This window comes from Rhinolophus ferrumequinum, chromosome 8 (genome assembly GCF_004115265.2).
Source record: "Rhinolophus ferrumequinum isolate MPI-CBG mRhiFer1 chromosome 8, mRhiFer1_v1.p, whole genome shotgun sequence".
Taxonomy (NCBI): Eukaryota; Metazoa; Chordata; class Mammalia; order Chiroptera; family Rhinolophidae; genus Rhinolophus; species Rhinolophus ferrumequinum.
The window spans coordinates 89,228,027-89,252,653 of NC_046291.1; the positions used below are offsets into that span (position 1 = coordinate 89,228,027).

General features: G+C 38.0%; 1 protein-coding gene across 2 annotated transcripts; it reads left to right on the forward strand.

The window, feature by feature from the left end:
- Positions 1-271: 271 nt before the first annotated feature.
- Positions 272-23,225, forward strand: INSIG2 (insulin induced gene 2). 2 transcript variants are annotated; one of them, XM_033112683.1, is made up of 6 exons: positions 272-323; positions 6,138-6,520; positions 18,076-18,200; positions 21,660-21,826; positions 22,007-22,106; positions 23,157-23,225. In XM_033112683.1, exons 2-6 carry the CDS (start codon positions 6,277-6,279, stop codon positions 23,196-23,198), a joined length of 678 nt encoding a protein of 225 aa, XP_032968574.1. In that variant the 5' UTR covers positions 272-323; positions 6,138-6,276; the 3' UTR covers positions 23,199-23,225. The 2 variants fall into 2 exon arrangements, with proteins under 2 accessions (XP_032968574.1, XP_032968575.1); XM_033112684.1 differs by having other exon boundaries at positions 294-323; positions 6,138-6,145.
- Positions 23,226-24,627: the final 1,402 nt, after the last annotated feature.

Sequence of the window (24,627 nt, forward strand, 5' to 3'; positions counted from 1 at the left end):
CTCTTACACCACCCACAGGGTCTGGGCACTCGTTACAACCCACGACTGTCTAGTTGGCAAACAACAGCTGATCTGGCATCTTCCCACCACCTAGATGGTTCACTCCTACACCCAGCTGCGAATTACCAGCAAACCGGAAGCCCTTTTGCCCCGGCTCAACCGTTTACCAACTAGTGCGGGTCAGAACCGGAAGCTCTTCTGCCCCGATCGTTGGAATGCGTCTGCGTCGGGCGCACAGGCGCAGTGGAGCTCGGGCGGAGTTGTGGGCGGGGGGAAAAGGAAGAGGCGGAGGGGGGCGATCCCAGAAGATGGCGGAGGCGGGGGTGAGTTGGGGGTCTCCCGGAGAAGCGCCAGTGACTTGGGTCTGAGGGAAGCGGCCTGAGGAAGGGGGTGGCCTTCGGGAAGAGGAACTGCTGGTGTTTTCGCAGCCTAGGAACCCTGATGGCAAGTGAGGGGAGCCAGGACCGCAGATGGGGCCTGAAGGGCGAGGGGCTCCGCTTACCTGGAGAAGGGTCGGAGAGGTCCGGAAGGGGACAGCGGGGTCGGGGAGAGGCCATAGGAGAGGTGAAGGCTCCCCGGACATTGAACGAGTGTCTGAGAGGAAAGAAGGTTGGAGGACGGCGGAGAGCGCGACCCTGGAGATCCGCTGGGGGTGGAGGCCGGCGAGCTGTCAAGCATGGAGCTGTCAGGACTTGGGAGGCTTGTAGCCTGGGGAGACTGAGGCTTGGGAGGGGGATGGATCCAAAAGAGGTAGTATTGCAGTAAGTTTAGAATCCACAAAAAGGTATGTTGATGTTGAGTTTGAGGAGTGGGATTTTGGCATTTTGGATTGGAACTGGAAACCTTTAGAGTGGATGTGTCGGTGTGCCAAGGAGAACTCTTGTCAAGACCTAGAAGTCCGTTGGTGATAGTTCCGGGGATTTTAGAGTTGGTCAATGGGGATTAGCAATCCGGAAAAGGAAAGCAGTGTGTACGATGGGGCCGGGGGAAGGGTTGTAAAAGAAATGGTAGTGGACCCATTGCCCAGTTAGTGTTGGAAAAAAGTTATTGAAGTACGGTGTTAGCTAGATAGTCTAGGGAAAATATTCCACGAAGAGCTTACTGTTTTGTAGGATTGATGAAGAAATGCTTTAAGAAGGAATGGGTAGATTTGACAGCTGGGTCACTGAAACTGGCCCAGATCGGTATTGCAGTGGAGCTGAGGATTGCAGGGGAAGACACGCTCCAGTTCTGGGTGCTGGAATAAGGAAGGCAGCCAAGCAGTGGCTAGATGGTGTTTTACAACTTTTGAGTTTGGCCTTGATAGCAAACCACTCTGTGGAAATGAATGAAGCTGATGCTGCCACTAATAGGTGTCCCACAGGAAGAAGATTTAACCATGTATTTTCTATTTTCCCCCTTCTTTCTTTGGACATTGGATTGAGTAGTGTGTTTTGTTAGAGTTCTCAGTATATATCTGACATAAAAGGACCAACCTGTGAATTGTGTACATTTGGGAAAGGTTGATTCTTTTGAAACTGACAACTGTTGATTTTACATATGGTGGGCTGGAAAGGAAAGGATAAAATATAATTCAGTAATTTAATCACAGCTTGTTTTCATTGTTATGAGAAAATTATTCCCAAACAATGGAGTAAACTTTTTAGGGGCTGAGATTTGACATTTAAAAGCAGTAATGGGATGTGACTGCTGCTTGTTTAATGGTTTCTGTGTTTGGGTGTTAATGTCCAGAGGAAAAATGAATTTCAGTGTCTTCAAGGCAAACAAGTTTTTCTTCCTGGAAGTTTTTAGTGTCCATAGCCTATGATTCACATGTGTATGCTTATGTTTAAGGAGAGTTAATCTTTTTCATTGATTTAAGTGTGTTTTTACTAATGTTAATGCTTATTCTATTTCGAGAATGCCATTGTAATTAAGAGAGCATATGATGCAAAAGATGTGAGGTAGTAATTTAATTTTATTATTTAATAGCCTGTGTGACCTGAGCACCTGAAGAGACCGGGTTATCTGAGGGAGCAAACATACTTCTGTGACTACTAATCACTGGAAGATGAATGATCTTCTTTGGTTTTAGGGGTTGTTGCAATTGTTAAAATACAACCGATTTTTAAGGTTAATAGGAGATTGTATTTGTGAGTTTGTTTTCAATTGCCTGTTGCCTGAAATTGTTTCAGTGGCAAATATCAACTTTGATTTTCATTCACAAATCCCAGAATCACTTACAACTCTCTTTTGTTCATCTAAAAGTGATAATATTAATCCATTAACAGGTAGTCATATTCATATACCTGGAATAATGTTTTTTCTAGTTTTGATGATTTGTTGTTTATCCAAACTATTTGCACTGTTTTTTGTTTGTTTGTTTTTTGTTTTTTTGTTGTTGTTGTTTTTGGTTATTGTTGCTGTTGTTCAGTAATGTCTTTATAGAAATTGTACGTCAGGGCTCAAGGTACAGTGTTTCATGTCCTGTGGAATTTTTTCTTTGTCAGTTGTTAAAAAAAGGTATCACTGTGGTATTAACATAGTTTATGAGCATGACTTTAAAAACTGTTCCTTGTGTGGCACTTAAATGGTTTTGTGTGGTGTTTGTAGGTGGAAACAAATGTAGTGAAATGCACAGTAGTCTGGATGTGGAGTCAGAGTGCTTGGGGCTCGTCCTGGTGCTACCTGGTAACAGTTTTATGATCTGAGAGAGTTACTGAAACTATTTTATTTTATAGAATGGGGATTAAAAACACTTGCTGCTTACCAAGATTACTGTTGAGGGTCTATTGAGATCTTGTCCTCTAAAGGGTATTTTTATACCACAGACTTCTTCTTGATCAGCAAATTATTTCTCGAGTAAGCTCAAGTTTTCAAACATACATTATTTTTTAATTTTGGAGAACCGAATTTATCATTGATGTTAGAATAATATTTAAAGGCAGCGGTATGCTTTGTTTTCAGAAAATAGTATCAATACATAATCAGAAAACCAAATTTTAAAGCTAACAAATTAGGGGATACTTATTCCAAGAGTTTTCACTTTAAGCCACTCCCCTAGTGTGTGACTAATATTGTAAACAACATGCTTTTGTAGGATCTTACTTGTTCCACAGTAGAGAATGAATGGTCTTGTGGCATTTCTTATCCTTTTCATGACTCTGCCCAGTTCACTTCACATGTTCGTGATAGCAAGAGCCAGTAGAACACAGTCTTAATCTTGTCACTTCACGTGACCACTTTGGTCTCATTTGCTTTGCCAGTAAAATAAAAGAACTGTTAGATCACTGGCCTTCACTTCTTTTGGGTCTTGGGCTTTTTGAGTACTTGATATAAATTGTGGAACTCCCCAGAAAAATGCATATATACACAACTTTTTTGTTTTGGTTTTGCATCAGGCTCACACACCCCTTGGAACAGGTGATCTCCCAGTTACCTTCCATTTCTTAAATTTTAGGGTACCATGATTCTAAAGCATTTTAACTTTTATTTTTGTCTACAGTAATTACATATTACTGTATTATGTAGCCACAAAATTAGATTTTTGGGCTTTTAAAAATTGGCTTAAAAACTCATTCAAATAAACATCAAGCAAATGTGTTATTTTTTAAAAAAACTTTTGGGGTGAAGTAGGAAACTATAAGAAGCACTACCAGTAAAGGTTGAATAAACAGCCATGGTAGAATAACATAAATGAAGCGTGTAGAAAATCTCTAGCAACCTTGAAATACACTGAGGAAAGAGTCTCTAGCAATCAGTGGCTCTTAGTGGAGGGTATTGGCTTTCGGGGGCATTTGAAAATACGTAGTGTCCTTTTTAGCTGTCTCAGACTGGGGAGGGAGCATGCCTTGGCATTTATCTTATAGAGAATATCTTGTAGTTGAGATTATTTTCTAATATCTAGCCGTCTTTTCAGTAATTAAGTCATGTTCCCGAGACCCATGTGCCAAAAGAGAAGTCTGAGGAGTTGGGCTGGATAGGAGTCAAGGCTTACAGGGAAGAGAAAGGGTTTTAGAGTCATCCTGATGGAAGGTAAAATTCAGGTTCTAAGACTGCATGTCATGTGACCATAAGCAAGTTGCTACATCTCTGATTTACGTCTTCATTTGTAACGTGAGGACAATCAGACCTGCTTTTAGGGTTATTTTGAAGATGAGGATTACTCTGTGTCTGGCATGGAGTCGGCCTCCATAAATGGGTAGTCATGATCGTGTTGATGATGAAGATGAAGAAGAATGCTGCAGCTGCTGAATACCTCGCTAAGTGCCCAGAGCACATGCTGTGAGGACATGGCGGATACCACAGCGAGGAATAGTCTGCGAGACCAGCTCAGGAGGAGGTGTTTTCTGGACTTTTTCAGTTGGTGTTTAGAGTCTATTGTCCCCTGAATCACCAGTCATACTGTTTTCTCTAGTCCTCTAAGCGGGAGAGCTCAGTGAGGCTATGAACTGAAGTAGGTTTGTGAGGACTACACGTAGCTTGAGGACACAGTTCTCCCCCTGGGCACAGAGGCTCATGAAAATACTCTGTTTATCACATGAAACTGATAGGCGGTGCAGGTTGCTAGTACTTACAGATATTCTAATTTTCATACTGATTATTTCTAAAGTCGGCACTCCCCTCTATTTACACGTGAATTTTGTTTTAAAATTTAAGGTAGTTTGAAACATGGGAACGCAGAGGAAATGTATTTTAAATGATGATTAAGCACTAGGTTTGCTTTCCGAAAGCCCGCTTAACCCCATGTGGTTTGATTCAAAAAGTTTACCCAGTTTCACTCAACAAATCGGACTACATAGACCTCCCACTCTGGGCGAGGCAGGCACCTTTCTGGGTACATAGGCACAGTGGGGACGTGATAGGGAATCAGGTCTATAGGAAAAGCTTATAATCCGTAAAGCAACTATACATGTCATTATAAGGCAGCTAGGAGAAGTGCCATACTAAACCTTTAAATACACTGCTTTGAGAATCGAAGGAAACATCATTTATGTGCTGACTTATCATGATGCCCAAGATAAATTATTATTGGGCGGGATGAAAGTAAGTTACAAAAATAGTCTGTGGAGTATTGTCCCATTTCAAAAATGATAGCATTTATAGGAAACAGAGAAAAATATGCAACAGTTTTGGAGGCTGAACATCATGGTTAGAATGAGGGCTTTGGAGTCAGATGGCATGGATTTGAATCCCAGCTCGGCCTCTTGTTAGGGGTGTAAGCTTTGTTAAGTGACTTAACCTTTCTTTGCTTTTTGACCTCACCTGTAAAATGGACATAATAATTGCACTTACCTTTTAGGGTTATTGTGAAAGTTATATGAGTTACCGTATGTCAGGGCTATAGAAAAGCCTAAAACACACACAAAGGAAAGATCACTTTGGTTGCAGGAGTGAACAAATACCTATACTGATTGTACTTTTTAGGTGTCAGGATCTATGTGGACAAAACTCGTTAGAGTAGGTTATTCTTCATTTTTAGTTTCCTTTCTTCTGCTTCCTACTCTACTTTCTCTGGAAAGCTCCCATGACTGCAACAAGGGTGGATTGGGTCAAGCCAGGGCTGGGACACAGCTGGGGCTCTGGGGAGAGAGTCAGGTCAGGTTTCTGTGCGCGGGGTACATGTAGGTGAATGTGCGGTGGTCTGCTTTTGGTAAGACACTTCTAAGCAGAAACTCAAATAGATAAGCATGAAACATTAAAACACGTCCTTTTGTTCACATTTTATTGTGAACAATTCAACATTTTCAGTCAAAATGTGTTAATTTTCTGTGAATTACAAATTATTTTCTGTAAAGTATAAAGATTTTGGTAGATGAAACAGAAATCTGGATTTTAATGTTCCCGATTCTGGTGAGAGTGTCTCATAACCTGCTCTGCTTTTCTCTGAGGCAGGACACGCTGTTCTTACTACTATTCTAACCGTTAAGTCTCTTCAGTTACTTATTCTGTCCTAGTAAATGTAAGTGGAGTACTTTATTTTTTTATTACATCATGCATATAAAAATGTTTTTTAAACCTCTTCTTCAGTAAATAACTAAATAAACATTTAAGTTTGTCATTTCATTATTTGTCCTTTCAAATTAATTAGTATTGAAATCAGGAAAATTATATAATCATTAGACCCACATTGATTTCTTTTTTCTTATCTCTTGCAGGATTTCTGGTAGGTCCTGTTTTAGGACAAGATGCTGTACTGTTGAAACGCCAGTCTAATTTGATTCACAGACAATTGGCTTTTCTGCTGGGAAACCAATTTTTTTTTTTTTTTGGCTGGCTTACTGAACTTATGAAACCATGGCAGAAGGAAAGACAGAGTCACCTGGGCCCAAAAAGCATGGCCCCTATATCTCATCTGTGACTAGCCGGAGTGTGAATTTGATGATTCGAGGAGTAGTGCTATTTTTTATTGGAGTATTTCTTGCATTAGTGTTAAATTTACTTCAGATTCAGAGAAACGTGACACTCTTTCCACCTGATGTGATTGCAAGCATCTTTTCTTCAGCATGGTGGGTACCACCGTGTTGTGGCACAGCTTCAGGTAGGTGTAGGTTATTTCTGTGATGCTGAGAAAGAAAATGTGGTCAATGAGTGTGGATATTGTCTGAGCAATACTTTTTTAAAAATCAGCTTTATGGAGGTATAATTTAAATACAATAAATGTGCCTGCTGAGTTCACACAAATGCATACACAATTCAGCTATGGAACATTCCAGTCGCCTGCAGACTCTCTGCGCCTTCTTGCAGTCCACTCCTCTTCTCCAGCTTCAGGCTTCCACTGATCTTTCTATCACTAGTTTATTTTTGCCTATTCTAGAATGCAATATAAATGGAATCATAGAATATATACTCTTTTGTGTCTAATTTCTGTCTGACCTATGACCTTTAAAAATGAAATCCTAAAAACCTGATTCCTTTAGGGATGAAGGTTTTAACCTCTTAATTTTGTCTTTTCTTCAGCCCACCTCATATAAATAAGTCTTATTTTAATGCTGGTCGCCACTGTTTAGTTTTAAGTGTTTGATGTGTGTGTTATGGTCTTGTTTTTGAAGATGAAATAGTTTTATTCAAGTTTAAAGCTTCATATTGTTATTTTTTTAGATTTTTATATGTGCTTCTTTCCTTGGCATCTTGTTTTCAGATGTACCTCAAGGATAATAAATACTTAAAGAGATCAATAAAGTAGATTCTCTTTGCTTGAAATCATTATTTTCCTATTAGATACTTTAGATCTTTTTTGGAGGGCAGTGTGTAATGGATACATTTCAGAATTCCTATTGATGCTGACCTTGCATAATGGACAGCCCTTTAGCTTTTTCTAATGACTGAGACAAATAGATTAATAATAGTTTATTAAAGTAATAGAAGGAAGCCATAATTGTATGGTAGAACAGAATTCTGATTAAGGGAGAAAACTGCTTTTTTTGAATGTCTCATTGGTGTCTCATACTTAATATACATAAATACCTTGCAGTGTAATGTAGATCCTTCCCGACTTCCATCCTAGAGCTGGAGGTCGAAGGGTAAGGAGTTAGGTGTGCTATGTTTTAGAATGACCTTGTGAAACCTCCTGGCCAGTTGCATCATCCCATGGCGGGATAGAAGGGTGTTGTCATGGTGAGGTTTCACTGTGGGGTACATATTGTGTCTCACTATTACAGTATTCACGTCGAAAGAGAAGTTGTGAAGGCGGTACTTCTTAGTTTCCACAGGGTTATTATCGTTCTCCAAGCAAAGAGGCAAAATATACGAAACAGGCAAAGAGAAGAGAGCATAAATTACATTTCCTAATTGTCTTAGTCCTCATGTATTTTCCTTTCTTTCTGAAAGGAAGTTTAAATTCAGAAAAGAGAAAAAGGAAGTTTTCCCAACAACTTTTTCTAGTTCTTTGTTTATTTTCTACTATGGTATTGCTGCTGTCTGATTACCAATAGAAGCTTTCAGAGACTTAGAAGAACATATCTTTTAAGAATAGACGAAAGGAAGGTCAGAGAAGGGGAACTATTACTTACTGAGTGTCTGCTAATGTGCTGGGCACATCCCTTAACCCCAAGGATCTGCAGAGCGACTTTGGGAGTGAGATGTATGGCATTGTGCCTATTTGTGGGGGATGAAGAAGCTGAGATATGAGAGGATATCAGTGAACCCAGGGTTCTGGAGCCAGTGAATGGTTCAGCTAGGCCAAGTGTCACACGCTGGGGAAGGCGAAAGGGGGAGCTACTCGCACTCTTCGCTTAGGGCACCTCTTTCAAAGCCTGCAGACTGAGTGCCAGGCTTGGATGGAAGGCACTGGAGTGTGTTGCACATTCTGGGCGGGGGCAGGAGACCTTGATTGAGGTGTCATTATCCCTCCATTATGGAGAGGAACGGACTGTGTCTGTCTCTGGGATGTGGGCACTTCTGCCACAAACTCACACTGAGGAAGGAAAACTCCAAATGTGGATACTACATTTCAATCAGTTTGTCCCTGCTCTCCTTCCTTTTCCCAGCCACTAGGTTTCTCACACTCACAAACTTAACCACACACCTTTTCATTTGGGGATCTGCATTTACATTTCTTGCTTCACTGTTTCTTCTGAAAGCAGTGCATTCTCTGAGGCACCTGGGCAACAGAAAATAGCGAGGCATTAGGAACTCTAGATTCCAGTTACTTCTGCTAATCATTTTGTTGGGTAAGTCATGGTGTTTAATAGATGAGGATAAAAACATCAGATTTGTGGAAATCGCCAAAGATGCAAAATGGATTCTTGCATAATTGCCACCTGCCCCTACCCCCCAATTTTAGGGAAAATATCAAGAAAAAAAGGAAATGGTGTAAGAAACATAGTGTATATGAGTTTGCATGTGTATGTAGCGTGCTTACATTTTTGTCTGTATGTTGTGTTGGTACGCATTTTCAAAGCTCTAGGCTCTCAACCATCTTAAATCAGAAAAACTGATAATTGTCCTTTGATTATCCTGTCCAACTAACTGAGCAACTACCTTCTGGAGGGTCCCCATAATCATACTTTCTACACATAAACGGAAGGGCTCCTGGTTATTTGCTACCTTTCTCTATAACACTTAGTGCTGGACAATGTGCTATTGGTGCTTCTGGAGGGACAACTAGTGGAGAACTCTGGTCAATTGCTTTTGATCTCATTTTCCTTGTATTCTCTATTTTTAGTTTAATAATGACTGGTGTTTCAAGTTGATTAACTTGTTTCTTCCTTTTTAAAATTTTTTTTTTTTTCAGTTACCATTGACATTCAGTATTATTTTACATTAGCTTCAGGTGTATGGCATAGTGGTTAGATATTTATGTAATTTATGCAGTGATCCCCGATTAGTCCAGTACCCACCTGGCACTATACATAGTTGTTGCAACATTATTGACTATATTCTCTATGCTGTACACTACATCCTCCTGACTATTTTGTAACTATTAATTTGTATTTCTTAATCTCTTTACCTTTTACACCCAGCTCCCCAACCCCACTCCCTTCTGGCAGCCATCAGTTTGTTCCCTGCATCTATGAGTCTGTCTGTTTTGTTTGCTCATTTATTTTGATCTTTGGATTCCACATATAAGTGAGATCACATGGTATTTGTCTTTCTCTGTCTGACTTATTTCACTTAGCATAATATCCTCTAGGTTCATCCATGTTGCAAATGTAAGATTTCATTCTTTTTTTTATGGCCAAGTAATATTCTGTTGTATATCTCTGCCACTTCTTTATCCAATTGTCTGTTGATGGGCATTTAGGTTGCTTCCATATCTTGGTGATTATAAATAGTGCTGAACATAGAGGTTAATATATCTTTTCGAATTAGTGTTTTGGATTCCTTTGGATAAAATACGCAGAAGTGGAATTGCTGGGTCATAAGGTAGTTCTATTTAATTTTTTGAGGAACCTCCAAACCATTTTCCATAGTGACTGCACCAATTTGCAATCCCACCAACAGTGTACAAGCATTCTTGCCAAAACTTGTTGTTTGTTGATTTATTGATGATAGCCATCCTAGACAGGTGTGAGGTGATATCTCATTGTGGTTTTAATTTGCATTTTTCTGATGATTAGTGAAATTGATTGAGCATTTTTTCAGATGTCTGTTGGCCATCTGTATGTCCTCTTTGGAGAAATGTCTGTTCAGGTCCTCTGCCCATTTTTCTATTGGATTGTTTGGTGAGTTTTATGAGATTTTTATAAATTTTGGTATTAACGTCTTATCAGATGTATCATTAGTGAATATCTTCTCCCATTCAGTAGGCTGTCTCTGTTTTTTTGATGGTTTCCTTTGCTGTGCAAAAACTTTTTAGTTTGATGTAGTGCCACATGTTTATTTATTTTTGTTTCCCTTGCCTGAGGAGATAGATCAGAAAAAATATTACTAAGAGCAATGTCAGAGAGTTTACTGCCTATGTTTTCATTTAGGAGTATTATGGTTTCAGATCTTACACTTAAGTCTTTAATCCATTTTGAGTTTGTTCTTGAATATGCTATAAGAAGGTGGTCCAATTTCATCTTTTAGAACGTATTTTCCCAATACCATTTATTGAATGAACTGTATTTATCCCACTCTATATGCTTGCCTCCTTTGTCATAAATTAAATGACCATTTAGGCATGGGTTTATCTCTGGGCTCTCTATTCTGTTCCATTGAGCTCTGTGTCTGTTTTTATGCCAGTACCTGCTGTTTTGATTACTATAGCCTTGTAGTATAATTTGATATCAGGCAGAGTTTTGTTCTTTTTTCTCAAGATTGCTGTGGCTATTTAGGGTCTTTTGTGGTTCAATATAACATTTAAGATTATTTGTTCTAGTTCTGCGAAAAATGCCATTGTGTTTTGATAGGGATTGCATTGAACCTGTAGATTGCTTTGGGTAGTGTGGCCATTTTAACAATGTTAATTCTTCCTATCCATGAGCACAATATATGTTTACATTTATTTGTGTCTTCTTCAGTTTTTTTCTTCAGTGTCTTATAATTTTCTGAGTACAGGTCTTTTACTTCCTTGGTTAAATTTATTCCTAGGTTGTTTTTTTTTTTGTTACTGTTTTTGTTTTTGATGCAATTGTAAATAGAATTGTTTTCTTAATTTCTCTTTTCGACAGTTCATTATTGGTGTGTAAAAATACAGCTGATTTCTGAATATTGATTTTGTATTCTGCTACTTTACTGAATTCATTTATCAGTTCTAATAGGTTTTTTTGTGGAATCTTTGGGGTTTTCTCTATATAGTATCATGTCATCTGCAAATAATGACAGTTTTACTTCTTCCTTTCCAATTTGGATGCCTTTTATTCCTTTTTCTTGTCTGAGTGTTGTGGCTAACACTTCCAATATTATGTTGAATACAAGTAGGCATTTTTGGCTTGTTCCTGATCTTAGGAAGAACACTTGTAGCTTTTCCCCATTGAGTATGAATGAGGTTACCTGTGGGTTTGTCATATATGGCTTTTTTTATTTTGAAGTATGTTCCCTCTGTTTCCACTTTGCTGAGAGTTTTTATCATAAATTGATGCTGGATTTTGTCAAATGCTTTTTTGCATCTATTGATATGACCATATGATTTTTATTTTTCATTTTGTTTGTGTGGTGTATCACGTTAATTGATTTGCAGATACTGAACCAACCTTGTAGGCCAGGAATAAATCCCACTTGATCATGATTTTTTTAATGTATTGCTGTATGCAGTTTGCTAATATTTGTTGAGGATTTTTGAATCTATGTTCATCCGGGATATTGGCCTATAATTTTCTTTTTCTGTAATGTCTTTGTCTGGTTTTGGAATCAGGGTAATGGTGGCTTCGTAAAATGAGTTTGGGAGCCTTTCCTCCTCTTGAATTTTTTGGAATAGTTGGAGAAGGATAGGTGTTAATCTTCTTTGACTATTTGGTAAAATTTACCTGTGAAGCCATCTGGTACAGGACTTTGGTGGGAGTTTTTTGATTACTGATTCGATTTTGTTAGTAGTATTGGTCAATTCAGATTTCCTGTTTGTTCTTAACTCAGTCTTGGAAGAGTGTGTGTTTCTAGGAATTTGTCCATTTCTTCTAGTTTATCTAATTTGTTGGCATGTAACAGCTCAATCGAATTTTCTTCTAATCCTTTGTTTTTCTTTGGTGTCAGTTGTCTCTTTTTCATGTCTGATTTTGTTTACTTGGGTCCTCTCTCTTTTTTTCTTGATGAATCTGACTAAAGATTTATTAGTTTTACTTGTCTTTTCAAAGGACCAGCTGTTGGTTTCATTGACCTTCTGTTTTGTTTTTTTTAGACTCTATTTTTTTTTTTATTTCCACTCTGATCTTTATTATTTCCTTTCTTCTACTCACTGTTTGTTTGCTGTTTTTCTTTTCTAGTTCCTTTAGATGTAAGTAAGGTTAGATTGTTTATTTAAAATTTTTCTTGTTTCTTGGGATAGGCCTATGTTGCTATGAATTCCTCTCTGAGGACTGCTTTCGCTGTGTCCCGCAGATTTTGGATCATTGTGTTTTCATTTTCATTTGTTTCAAGGTATCTTTTGAATTTTTCCTTGACCTTGTTGATGACATAGTCATTATTTAGTAGCATGTTGTTTAGCCTGTGATTTATGTGTTTTTCAGGGTTTTCTCTTGTTACTCATTTCTAGTTTCATACTATTGTGGTCAGAGAAGACACTTGATATGATTTCCGTCTTCTTAAATGTATTGAGACTAGTTTTGTGGCCTACCATGTAATTGATCTTGGAAAATGTTCTATGTGCACTTGAAATGTGTATTCTGTAGCTTTGGGGTTAAATGCTCTAAAAATATCAATTAAATTCATCTGGTCTAGTGTGTTATTTAAGGCTGTTCTTTCCTCGTTGATTTTCTGTCTGGAAGATCTGTCCAGTGGCGTTAATGGGGTGTTAACGTCCCATAGTGTGATTGTGTTACGTCCATCTCTCCCTTTATGTCAGTCAATATTTGCTGTATATATTTGTTGTTCCTATTTTGGGTACATACATATTTACAAGGGTTATTGTCTTCTTGTTGGATTGATCCCTTTATCATTATATAATTTCCCTCTTTGTCTCTTATAGTCTTGGTTTTAAAGTGTATTTTGTCTGATAGAAATATTGCTACCACAGCTTTTATGTTTGTTTGTTTCCACTCACATGAAATATCATTTTGCATTCCTGCAAAGTTGCTGTTGAGAAATCAGCTGACAGTCTTATGTGAAGTCCTTGTAAGTAAATATCTTCCTTTCTCTTGCTGCTTTTAGGATTCTCTTTCTTTCTTTAACTTTTGCCATTTTAATTACAATGTTTCTTGTGGGCCTGTTTGTGTTCATTTTGTTTGGGACTATCTGTGGGCTTGTATGTCTATTTCCTTCACCAGGTTAGGAAAGTTTTCAGTCATTATTTCTTCAAATAGGTTCTTAATCCCTTGCTTTCTCTCTTCTCCTTCTGGTACCCTTATGATGTAAATGTTGTTATGCTTGATGTTGTCCCAGAGGTGTCGTAAACTATCCTCATTTTTTTTTTTTTAACTTTTTGTTGTTTTGATTGGGTGTTTTCTGCTACCTTGTCTTCTAAATTGCTGATTCGATCCTCTGCTTCATCTGGTCTGCTGGTGATTCCTTCTAGTGAATTTTTCATTTCAGTTATTGTATTCTTCACTTCTGACAAGTTCTTTTTTATGGTTTCTATGTCCCTTTTTATGTTCGCTATCTCTTTATTGAAGTTCTCACTAAGTTCCTTGAGCATCCTTATAACCATTATTTTGAACTCTACCTCTGGTAGGTTGCTCACCTCCGTTTCATGTAATTCTTTTTCTGGAATTTTCTCCTGTTTTTTCATTTGGGACATATTTCTTTGTCTCCGCATTTTGTCTGCCTACCTGTGTTTGTTCCTATATATTAGGTAGATCTGCTATGTCTCCCAGTCTTGGTCGGGTGACCTTTTGTAGTAGGTGCCCTGTGTGTCCCAGTGGCACAGTCTCTCTGGTCACCTATGATGCGTACTCCAGGTGTGTCCCTTGTGTGAGTTGTGTGTGCCCTGTTGTTATAGTTGAGCCTGATTGCTGTTGGTACGTCAGTGGGTGCTTCTGACCCTCAGTCTAACAGGATGTGGGTTTGGCCATGTCCACAACTTATGGGCTGCCTTGCGGGAGGGTTACCCCATGGAGCAGGATTCGCCCCAGTGGGCGCTGGTGCCAGCTGAGACTGCCGTTTGGATGTGCTTGATTAAGTTCTTTATGTGGAGTGCATTAGAATTAGAGTTGGAAACCGCTTGAACATTATTGAGGGCCACAGAGGAGTCTTTCTGAAGAATGTATACTAGGAGAAGAAAGACAACTGTCATTGTGTGGGTAAAATAAGTAGAGAAGTTGACTCAAAAATCACAGGTTACCAGATTGTGTTCATACCTATGAAACTAATGTCTAATTTAAAACTTTAATAAAACAAATTTTCCCTGTGTAGCCATCCAGTCATTTATCCAATTTCTGGAGAGCCCTGTGAGATTCCTGCCTCTCTCTCTCACCTCCCACATTCAGTTTCCAAGTTTTACATCTTTTCTGTCTCTTTCTTGGTCCAGGCCCTCAACGACTCTGCTTGGAATTTTCAGTTTTTTCTTTTTTGGTCTCTAATTTTGTACCATCCTCCAACCTCCCCTCCCATCTTGTATACTCACTGCTGTAAGAGTGATTGCCTCTCTATCTGGTACAATTGTGATGGCATTATTTTCCTGGTTCCCCAGTGGCTACAGGGGAAAGTCTCCGTGATATGACCCTTGACTACTTTTATCTTCCTTGGAGTCTTTCTGGACTAATGCTTACAATTTCCAGGTGACACTGGGCATTTTCTGTTCCCCATGCTTTTCCTGAATGCTTCACTGTGATTAGAAAGCCTTTTCCACACCACTCACCTGCTGAATGCTCTTGCCTCAAGGATCACCTCTTCTGTGAAGCTTCCCTGACAACCCAGTACCCCATCTTCCCTCAGCACAGGCCAGGAGAACATGGGGCCTCCACAGGGCCCTGGCAGTGCTACCCCTAACACATGGCTGTATGTAACTTTCAGTGGTCACGTGGGGGCTGGGATCATGTCTTACTCTCTTTTCTTTTTAAATCCTCAACAAATACCAAGAACCAGCGACACTGTGGGAGCTTAAGTATTTGTTGAATGAAAATGTTTCCTATCCTGTAATAATTTTCCACAAAAGTATATCTCATTCAGTGGTTTTCTTTTTCTCAGCCCCCTTTCCTGGCAAAATGTTTAACTGTTCCTTTTAGGGTATCACTGCATTAAACACATTACAATGAAAAAGTGATGACAATATTGATGTTTTATAAACTTTTTTGTTTTTAGTCCTGGTAGGCTGCAACTAGTCCCTGGGCAATAACTTAAATATATAGGCATACCTTGAAGATACTGCAAATTTGATTCTAGACCACCACAATAAAGCAAATATTGCAATAAAGTGATTCACCTGAATTTTTTTGTTTCTTAATGCATATAAACATTGTGCTTGTACTATACCGTGGTCTATTAAATGTGCAATAGCATTATGTCTAAAAACACAATGTACATACCTTAATTAAAAAGTGCTAACCATCACCCGAGCCTTCAGCTAGGCGTAATCTTTTTGGTGGTGGAGGGTCTTACCTTGAATTCATAGAAAACGCAATATCTGCACAGAGCAATAAGGCAAAGCACAATCAAATGAGGCCTGCCTGTATCCCAACAAATGTGATTTTTGCATCAGAGAACCATCTGATTAACCAGGACTGTGTTTGCATATGATTTTACGCAGGCATGATTTTAACAGAAAGGGTAAAAGAAGCCCAGACATACCTCTGCCGGGCTCTTAAACAGTGAAGCCTCACTGTGCTGTAGATATTGCTATCAGACTCTGCCATGCCTTTATTTAAAGGGAAGAAAGAAGACATTTAATGGGAAGTGACAAGCTTCCTCGAATTCTCCCTCTCAGTGAGCAACCGAGAACCATGCATACTCAATGGATTTGATTTTTATTGGCAAATCCCAAGGTTGGCAGCATGGCAGTTTAAATTCCTTTTGTGTGTTTGCTTTCTCTCCACAGTTGTCTCTCACTTGCAAGTCTGACATCACATGCATAAAAATATAGTCAATTTTAGTTATTTATATCTTTGCACACACATGTCAGTACTCTCTCTATGTGATAATACTTTACCTGTGGCATCAGCTGTTGAGGAAAATTGACTTGGAATGCCCGATCTTAGTTGATTTTACTCAGCAACAGGCACAGGGAGGGGGGAGAGCCGGAGTGAGAGAGAGAAATGACATCCGAGCTGTTAGTATCGTGACCCCTTAAGGAAAACAAAGGAGGTACTATTCATTTAGATATATTTCAACTCTTAGGCATGCTTGTTGCTACTTTAATTTTGTAGAAATTTGGAAACGCTGTCAGTTAATCTCACAAGATTTTAGAGCAGCCTTTTAAATAGAAATGTACAGTAAATCCTCACTTAAAAGTCCCAGATAGGTTCTGCGGCTTTACATGAAACTATGTATAACAAAGCTAATTTTACCATAGGATAATTGATATAAACAAAAGTTAATTTCCTACACTGTTATAATGAAAAAACGGAAGAGGAACTGCTGTGATGTGAAACTTTTATATTTATTAGTAGTTTTTGGAGCTCTGCGTAACTGAAGCTGTTGTTGATCTCGTGATGGTCTGTGAACCATCTATATTCAGCAAAGCCTAATTCAGAAGAGCACTTGCAAGTGTTTTGTGGGTTAGAAAATGCATACATCGTTGTAGTGTCTCACCTCCAGATGGAAGGGTGGTCATGCAGCCTCTTTTCCGTGCTGCTCCGTTGGTCTGCTAGCCTGTGGTTTTTGATATTAATTGACTTCCATTTTTCCTTGGAGATTGAATGCATCATTTGTGAGGTATAGCTAGCCAATACTAGGCAGAGACTTCTGATCCTCAAGCATTTAGATCTTGGTGCAATAGTTTCATGATACGCCATAGGTAGGTAGTATTGGACGTTTTAAAGGTACTTATCAACTGATGTGACAGATGTCTTTATTACCGAATGGCAGCATAACCATTCTCTTTTTAGGAAGGTTGGCAAATGGAAGCTGCCTAGCTATTTCCTGATAAACTTAATCTGTGGAAGTACTTTTTCCTTATAACTTGTTGCAGTAAGTCTTGGTTCATTGGTCTTTATTTTTAATGACTAACTTAGCACTCAAAATCGTCTCCAACTAAACAAACAAAAAGTTAAGTTTCGTCAAGTATTTAAGTTAAAAATTGGGTGAGAATATTTTGAGTCTCAATCACAGACATTTTGCATACAGTTACTCATAATTAATTACACATTTAGCAGTCAAGATGTTCTTTCCAAAAGTAAGAAATGGACAAAAATGACTTATCTTTCAACAGTGAATTTAAATTTTTAATGAAAATTTATAATTTTTATAGACCATGTTTCCTCCATTTTTTTCTATGTGCAGAATGAGTCTTACATGTAGATTTCTGTTGAGAGTTTTCCTGCTTCGGACAATATGACCTAGCATCTCAGAGGGCCCGGGTGGGGGTAGGGAGGGAGTGTCAGATGGAGGTGCTAGAGGCAGGAGCTCGAGACTGGAAGCTGAAGGGGCACAGGTGACCCGGATAACAGGACAGCGATTGCCATCTGAACATCGTGCGTATGACGAGTTTATTGTACGTGTTTAGCCTCTAGATTGGTGGCATTTAATGCCATGTTCCATGGTTATATAGCTTAGAGAGAACACTGCTTAACTGCCAACTGGTTTGATGTTTCTTAACTCTGAGAGATAATAGCAGAAATGTAGCGTGAATCATCTAGGCCAATCTGTTAAATTCTGAATCATGCACTGAAATGGTGTTTTGCCTGTTACACTTTAGAATACTGATGCAGTCATTTACAGTGCTTCCTTCAACGGTGTTCTTCTTATCTTTTTTTTTTCCCCCCTTTTGGGAGGTAAGTTTAAAATATCAGCAAGTGACCTTAAGTAACTTGTAAGGTTTTTCAAAATAATCTTTCCAGTGCTTATGGGGATTGTGGTGACTCTGAGCTTAAGTTTAGCCAGGGTCGCATTGGAGATGATTTCATTTGTTTCTCTCTTTTTCCACAGCTGTGATTGGGTTGTTGTACCCCTGCATTGACAGGCATCTAGGAGAACCACATGACTTTAAGAGAGAGTGGTCAAGCGTAATGCGGTGTGTGGCCGTCTTTGTCGGCATAAACCATGCCAGCGCTGTATCCTTTCTGCTGTGACGAAACGCGTTATAACAACCACAGGTGACCCAGCCCCTTGCAACCTCACTGTCGTCAAACTGTGATACGCCCACTTTGTCATGAAAAGAATGCGTGTCGTATTGTTAAAACCTCACAGTGGTAGCTGTGATGGCTGCTTCAGGGTGGGGTTCACCCTTTCATTTAAATCCCCGTTTTTCAATATAATTTAGAGACTTAACATGTTTTAAAATTTTCCATGTTTTTCTTAAGTGACTTACCTATAGTTTTGGTAACTTAAGCATTGAAACAGATACATTTTCAAAGGATTTCTTTCCTCTATTTCTTCATTTAAGATGTGCCAATAAGGACATGTGGTGGCTTCAGGGGCTGGTTGCTTTTTGGTTTTGTTTTTAATTTAAAGAATATATATATGGGTATATATATATATATATATATATATATATATATATATATATTTTAAAGGCAGACTGTCATTTATTGGTTTTAATCAATACCAGCAAACCACATCCATCTTCGTAAGGGTGGCATACATAGAAATATCCAACTTAGACCTTGGCCAAAAGGAACTTTTTTTCTAAGGTACATATTTTTAAACTTTAATCATTTTAAAAATTCTGACATTTTATTTAGTGATTGAGTATTTTTATAGTGTCCTAGCTAGAAGGGCGTGGTAACCTCTATTCCCCATCTCGCCTCTGTCTTATACTCCTCAGAAAACAATGTCTACCCCCAGAACAAAAGGTTTTGCTCTCGTAAGGTTTTCATGCTCTCCTCCCTTTCTTCTCCCTCCACCCCCAACTTCCCTTTGTAGAGGAGGATCTGGGAAATGCGAGTTCAGCCTTCCCTTTTCTAGAAGACTTGGCTTAGAGAATGGACGTGGCGGAAGCCTTTGGTACTGGGACAAGCAGGAGATGTGACTTGGGCTGTCCAGGGTTTCCCTTGTCCCGGGTTGGGCCCAGGGCTGGTGTTTAGCTGGAGAGGGGGTGGTCATGTGGAAGGTCAATTGCTGGGTCTTTTACAGAAAGAAGTTTGGAGAAGTTTGGAAAGGAGAACCATGGGAAGAGGCAGGGTCCTAATGCGCAAAACACATCGGCCTTTCTGTTCCCAGTTGTGTTGGCCCTTGGATTGGAAGTCCCCGGTGGCTGTTATTATTTTGGTTTTCCATTTCCTTTTGTGTTAAAGAATTTCCCCATGTGTATAATTTGGGAAAATCTTTGATATTTAGCATTTAAACAAATCTAGTGGTTAGGAGAGCTTAAAAAGATAGATTCATAGAAAATTCTATCTAGAAGAAAAGTTAGCAATCACCTAGTTCCATATTTTCTTTATAAAGATAATAAGACAAATAAATGCTAGAGAGTCTAGATACTTTGCTACCGTATTTCCCTGAAAATAAGACCTAGCCGGACAATCAGCTCTAATGCGTCTTTTGGAGCAAAAATTAATGTAAGACCCGGTCTTATTTTATTATATATTATATTATATTATATTATATTATATTATATTATATTATAAGACCGGGCCATATAATATAATATAATATAGTAATGTAATATAATATAATATAACATAATACCCGGTCTTATATTAATTTTTGCTCCAAGAGATGCATTAGAGCTGATTGTCCGGCTAGGTCTTATTTTTGAGGGAACACGGTAAGTCTTTCACACTGTGAGGCTGTGCCAGAGCCGAGACTAGACCCCACAGATCCTGGCGCCAGTCTCCCATCCAGGAGCCCCACACGTGTGTCAATTCTCTCTACCTGGAGAGAGATCTTTTTATCTCAGTTATTTTTATTTGCGTTATTAGGTTGGTGCAAAAGTAATTGAGGTTTTTGCAATTATTTTTAACCTTTTAAACCGCAGTTATTTTTGCGCCAACCTAATATTTTTAAGTTGAGAAATTGAAATAGGCTTTTCTGGAATTTAAAAAACTTTATATATCTAATTTAAATTTTTTGCTCTGGTCATTGTTTTTCTCTCAATGAAATACTTAAATATAGCAATCTTAGCTGTTCTGGCCATCCTTTAAGCAAAACCCCAAATGTTTACAAGTTTATAACATGGGCTTATCATTAGGATGTTTAGACTTCACAAAATCACATGGTGCTATTTTTGAGATTGATGTTTTTTACCTGTTAACCCTAGAAGCCTCCTTATTTTGCTTTGACTCTAAATGAAGTTCATTTAGTAAGCAAAGATAGAACACAGTATCACTCTTTACAAGAATGTTTATGGCATAGAGAAGTCAGAGCTCACAAGCTTTTCTTTGTGGAGTTTTAGGTGTAATGCCTGCTAAAAAATAAGAAAAGCTTTCTTTTCCAGAAAGCATATCCATAAACTATAGGTTTCTTGTTAAATCAAGGCTCAATGGGGAATTACCCTGAGGGAGAGGCCCCTGACAGCTGAGAAGTAAGCAGCTGGGTGTTCAGGATACCAGCTGGTTGGGTAGGTGGTAAACAGGGTGTTAAAGGAAGTAGGAAATGGTTTCGTATGCATTTTTTGAACTTTTGCTCTCTTCTCTGTACTCGCAGCATGGCCAGTTAGTTTGGTGAGATATGTAGGCTCCCCTGGAGAGCTGGATATAGAGCCAAGATGTGGCCTTTGGGACATAGATAATGCCCTTTTAATGATACTTGAAATTAATTCCTTTAGTGTAATCCTCTAGCAAAGAAATGAGAAAATTGAATTTGTAAAGCTTCATTTTGTCCAGAGATTTTGGAGTAGAAAAGGGCTGTACGTTTGTGAATAGATGCTTAAGTAGGTGATGGAAATAAAATATCATTTGAGCAAACTGTCCTATACCAGAATGTCTCAGGCACCAAAATAGCTTGGCAGGTTGCAAGATAATGTTCACTTCAAGGCTTTATCCTCTACAAATTAAAACTGGAACAGTTGACATAATAGAAAGGGATACTGTGTCCTTGGTACTCTTGTTTCTGAACTGCATTATTATAAAATGTGTCTGTCAGTAAATCACATAGACAATGTTGTACACTGTTAAATAGCTGTCAACTCTTCTATTTTCAAGTTCCTGTATGATTCTCAAGTAATTCTCAACCCTTTTGGGAAGTAATATTGGCTTCCTTTTTAGCAAAAGTGTGTTCTTTTTGTAAAATTTGTGTTCCGAGACTTCCAGTTCCAATTTTAGCAAAGAAAACATTTCTCAAAAAATGGGTCTGATCTTATAATTGGAAATGTATGTAGAGTGTTTTTTTATTTGAGGAATTACAGGTCGGTAGGCTCTATTAATAAATATCATGCCCTCTGTGTATCTTTAGTAAATATCAGAGACAGCTTTAATTCCACTTAATCTCATACATTGTGTTAAAAGACTGAATACACTCCAGAATAAGCAATTAATTCCCTTCTTAACAGTAACGTCTCTTATTTTAGAAAAACGAACAGGTGATATTATTTGGTTACAAGTTTTAAGATGACTCTTTAACACTGATCTCAGAAAGTGGATTTTGATAACAACATACAGTTGTCTCTTACACTGGCTGCACTGTCCATTGGACTGTGGTGGACTTTTGATAGATCTAGAACTGGCTTTGGCCTTGGAGTAGGAATTGCTTTCTTGGCAACGTTGGTCACACAACTGCTAGTCTACAATGGTGTTTATCAGTAAGTATTCTTTTTGGTGCTTGTTTGCTAAAATAAACAAATGATAACTGAATTCAGAATTGAGATTTTAAAGTTGGGTTAGCCACTTTAATCAGAAGAGTAACTGATTTCTGTTGTAAGTATCTTAATAAGTGTCATTATCTTTCCTCTGGGTTGTTAAAAACATTTCTATTATTCTAGATATACATCTCCAGATTTTCTCTATGTTCGTTCTTGGTTACCTTGTATATTTTTTGCTGGAGGCATAACAATGGGAAACATTGGCAGACAACTGGCGATGGTAAGTTGATGCTTATTTAATCACTTTTCTGTTATTGAGATGTAAGACAAGTTTTCTCCAAGTGGCTGTCCTTCTTTAAGGGAAAACAATTTGTGAAGACAGCATCCTTTGAATCTCTTTGCAAGTCCATTGAAATAAATCATTTGGAAGGATTTAATCACAAGTGTATTAAAAGTTGAAGGAACCACTGGATAGAAAAGCTGAAATGTGTTAGGGATCGGGCAATATGATTTATTACGTTTTTTTAAAACTAATTTATAGGTTTCTACTCCATCAAAAAGGAACAATTTTAAAGTGAAAAGAGGCTCTATTAATAATGATGTTACTACGGTAGATATAAATTAGGACTATCTCCAGGAAATCAAGATGTTTGATCCTTTTAGTTGAGAAGGAAAGGACGTTGCTGCTGATCATAGTCAGACATGGCTGGGATCTGGGATGGGGAGTAACATTCAGAGGCCACGGCACTTTCAGGAATAAGTTGTCAGTTACCATTTTAACCAGCAGGAGAATTGGGTGGTTTCACACGTTGCTCTTCTTGATAATCTAGCCACCCAATTATCCTAAGTGCATTTGTTGCCTTTATTTTGAAATGTGAGTGTACATTTTTATTAGTTGTACTTCTAAAATGTTGTTTTGACTAGAAGCTTTTGCTTCTGAATTTACTATTATCAGCCCTGTCCTGAAGTTCATGACTTTTCCTTTGCTGATTCAACTTAACTGAGTACTCAGGGAAACCTACTTTGCTTCCTTTCATATTCTAGGACTGATCTGAAACATATCCTGTTATCATTTGCTTATAATGCAGAAACCTCATCTTCCTCCTGCTTTTGGCTATGACTTTCACTTCTACAATGTGAATTTTCTTTTTCCCAATCACATTTGTCATTGAATCCTAATAGTTGTGTAAGTCTCAAGATTCTTTGAGGAATAAAGTGGGCACAGATTAATAAAGTATTGATTTTTAGAACTTTTTAGTTTATAGGGCAATTGCAATTCACATTAAACCTTACTCTGTTAACCTTTTATTTAACCTTTTAAATTTTGCAGTATGAATGTAAAGTTATCGCAGAAAAATCTCACCAGGAATGAAGAAAGCAAAAATATATTTTTTGTACAGAAAAACAAGATGAAAAGGGCATGTAAACGATAGCTATACCAACGAAACTATGGACTATAAAATTGCCAGGCTGCAGTTTTTCCCTTGATTGGTATATCTATATTACTGCAATCTGTGATTGCTTTGGCTGTAAATCAGTTATAAACCTTTATGTATTTGACTTAAATAAGTGTAAAATATATATGCACTACATTAAAAATGTTGATTAATAGATGAAATTTTTAAATTAATTTTTTAAACATACCATATATTGTATCACAATGTTGATGTGCCAAAATATTCTGTTACTGTCATGCAGAGTATAAGAATGCTTTGAACAATTTACCAACTTACTGAAATAAAATAAGAGGAAGGCCCAAAAACATGAATGGAAAGCTGGTATATTCTCTTTTGCTTACTATTGTGCCTTTTTATTTTTCTAATCACAACAGTATCACTTATGAGTGCCCTAATGTGTAGTTAGTTTCTATTTTATCGTTGTTTCAGAGAACTTTGGACATTTTGATATATGATGAAAATGAACTTCCATAGAACACTTTTCAAATGTGTGTTACTGGAAAGAGTCAGAAGAGTAATTTTCTGTTTGGACAGATTTTACTGGAGGTAAAACTGGTGAGCAGGAGAGATTATCAGCATTAAATTGTTTTGCATCTAAACCTGGAAGAGTATATATAATTAAAAGTAAGGACCATTGAGGACTTTAACTAGAATAAATATATGTTTTAGAAATACAAAATGACCTTCTGCTGTGCCACAAAGTGTTAAGTGGTATTAACTGTCATTTGCAATACAGAATCCTGCTGCTTTTGTACATGGAACACGTAAAAAACCCCAAACAGATCAAAATGAAGTTTCTAATTCTATTGGGTTCTGTTCTTTGGTTCTATAAAGCAAATCCCTTTAGCTGGGCTGGGTCATATGACTGATTGTTAGTGGAGTGCCATCTGGGGAAGGGATGGGTACATAATTTTGTATGTATTCATATGCGCATTAGTGAATAGTTCAAACCTGTTTAAGAGTATTGAGATGGCATATTGTGCAGGTTAGAGACCTTGATGACAATTTTGTGCACATCTTTCCAACAACCAGAGCCATTTAAATATGGCTTAAGTATATATTTTAATTAACTTTTTTTCCCAATTTTTATTTTTGAAATTGATGGCAACTGTCTGATACACAAGGGGGAAATCTTCTGTGTACTCTGGGGGCGTGTGTGCACACGCGTGCGTATGTGTGTTGAACTGAGAGAGAATGTGTATGTGTGTATATGGATGTGCGCGTGCCCATGCTGTTTTAACATACCAGCTAGATATTTTTTTAATTTTGGTTTTTAAACCATTGCTGTCAGACTGAGATCTTGTATGCCAAACTTTAATGTGCTTTTACACTTTAAGGCTGAAC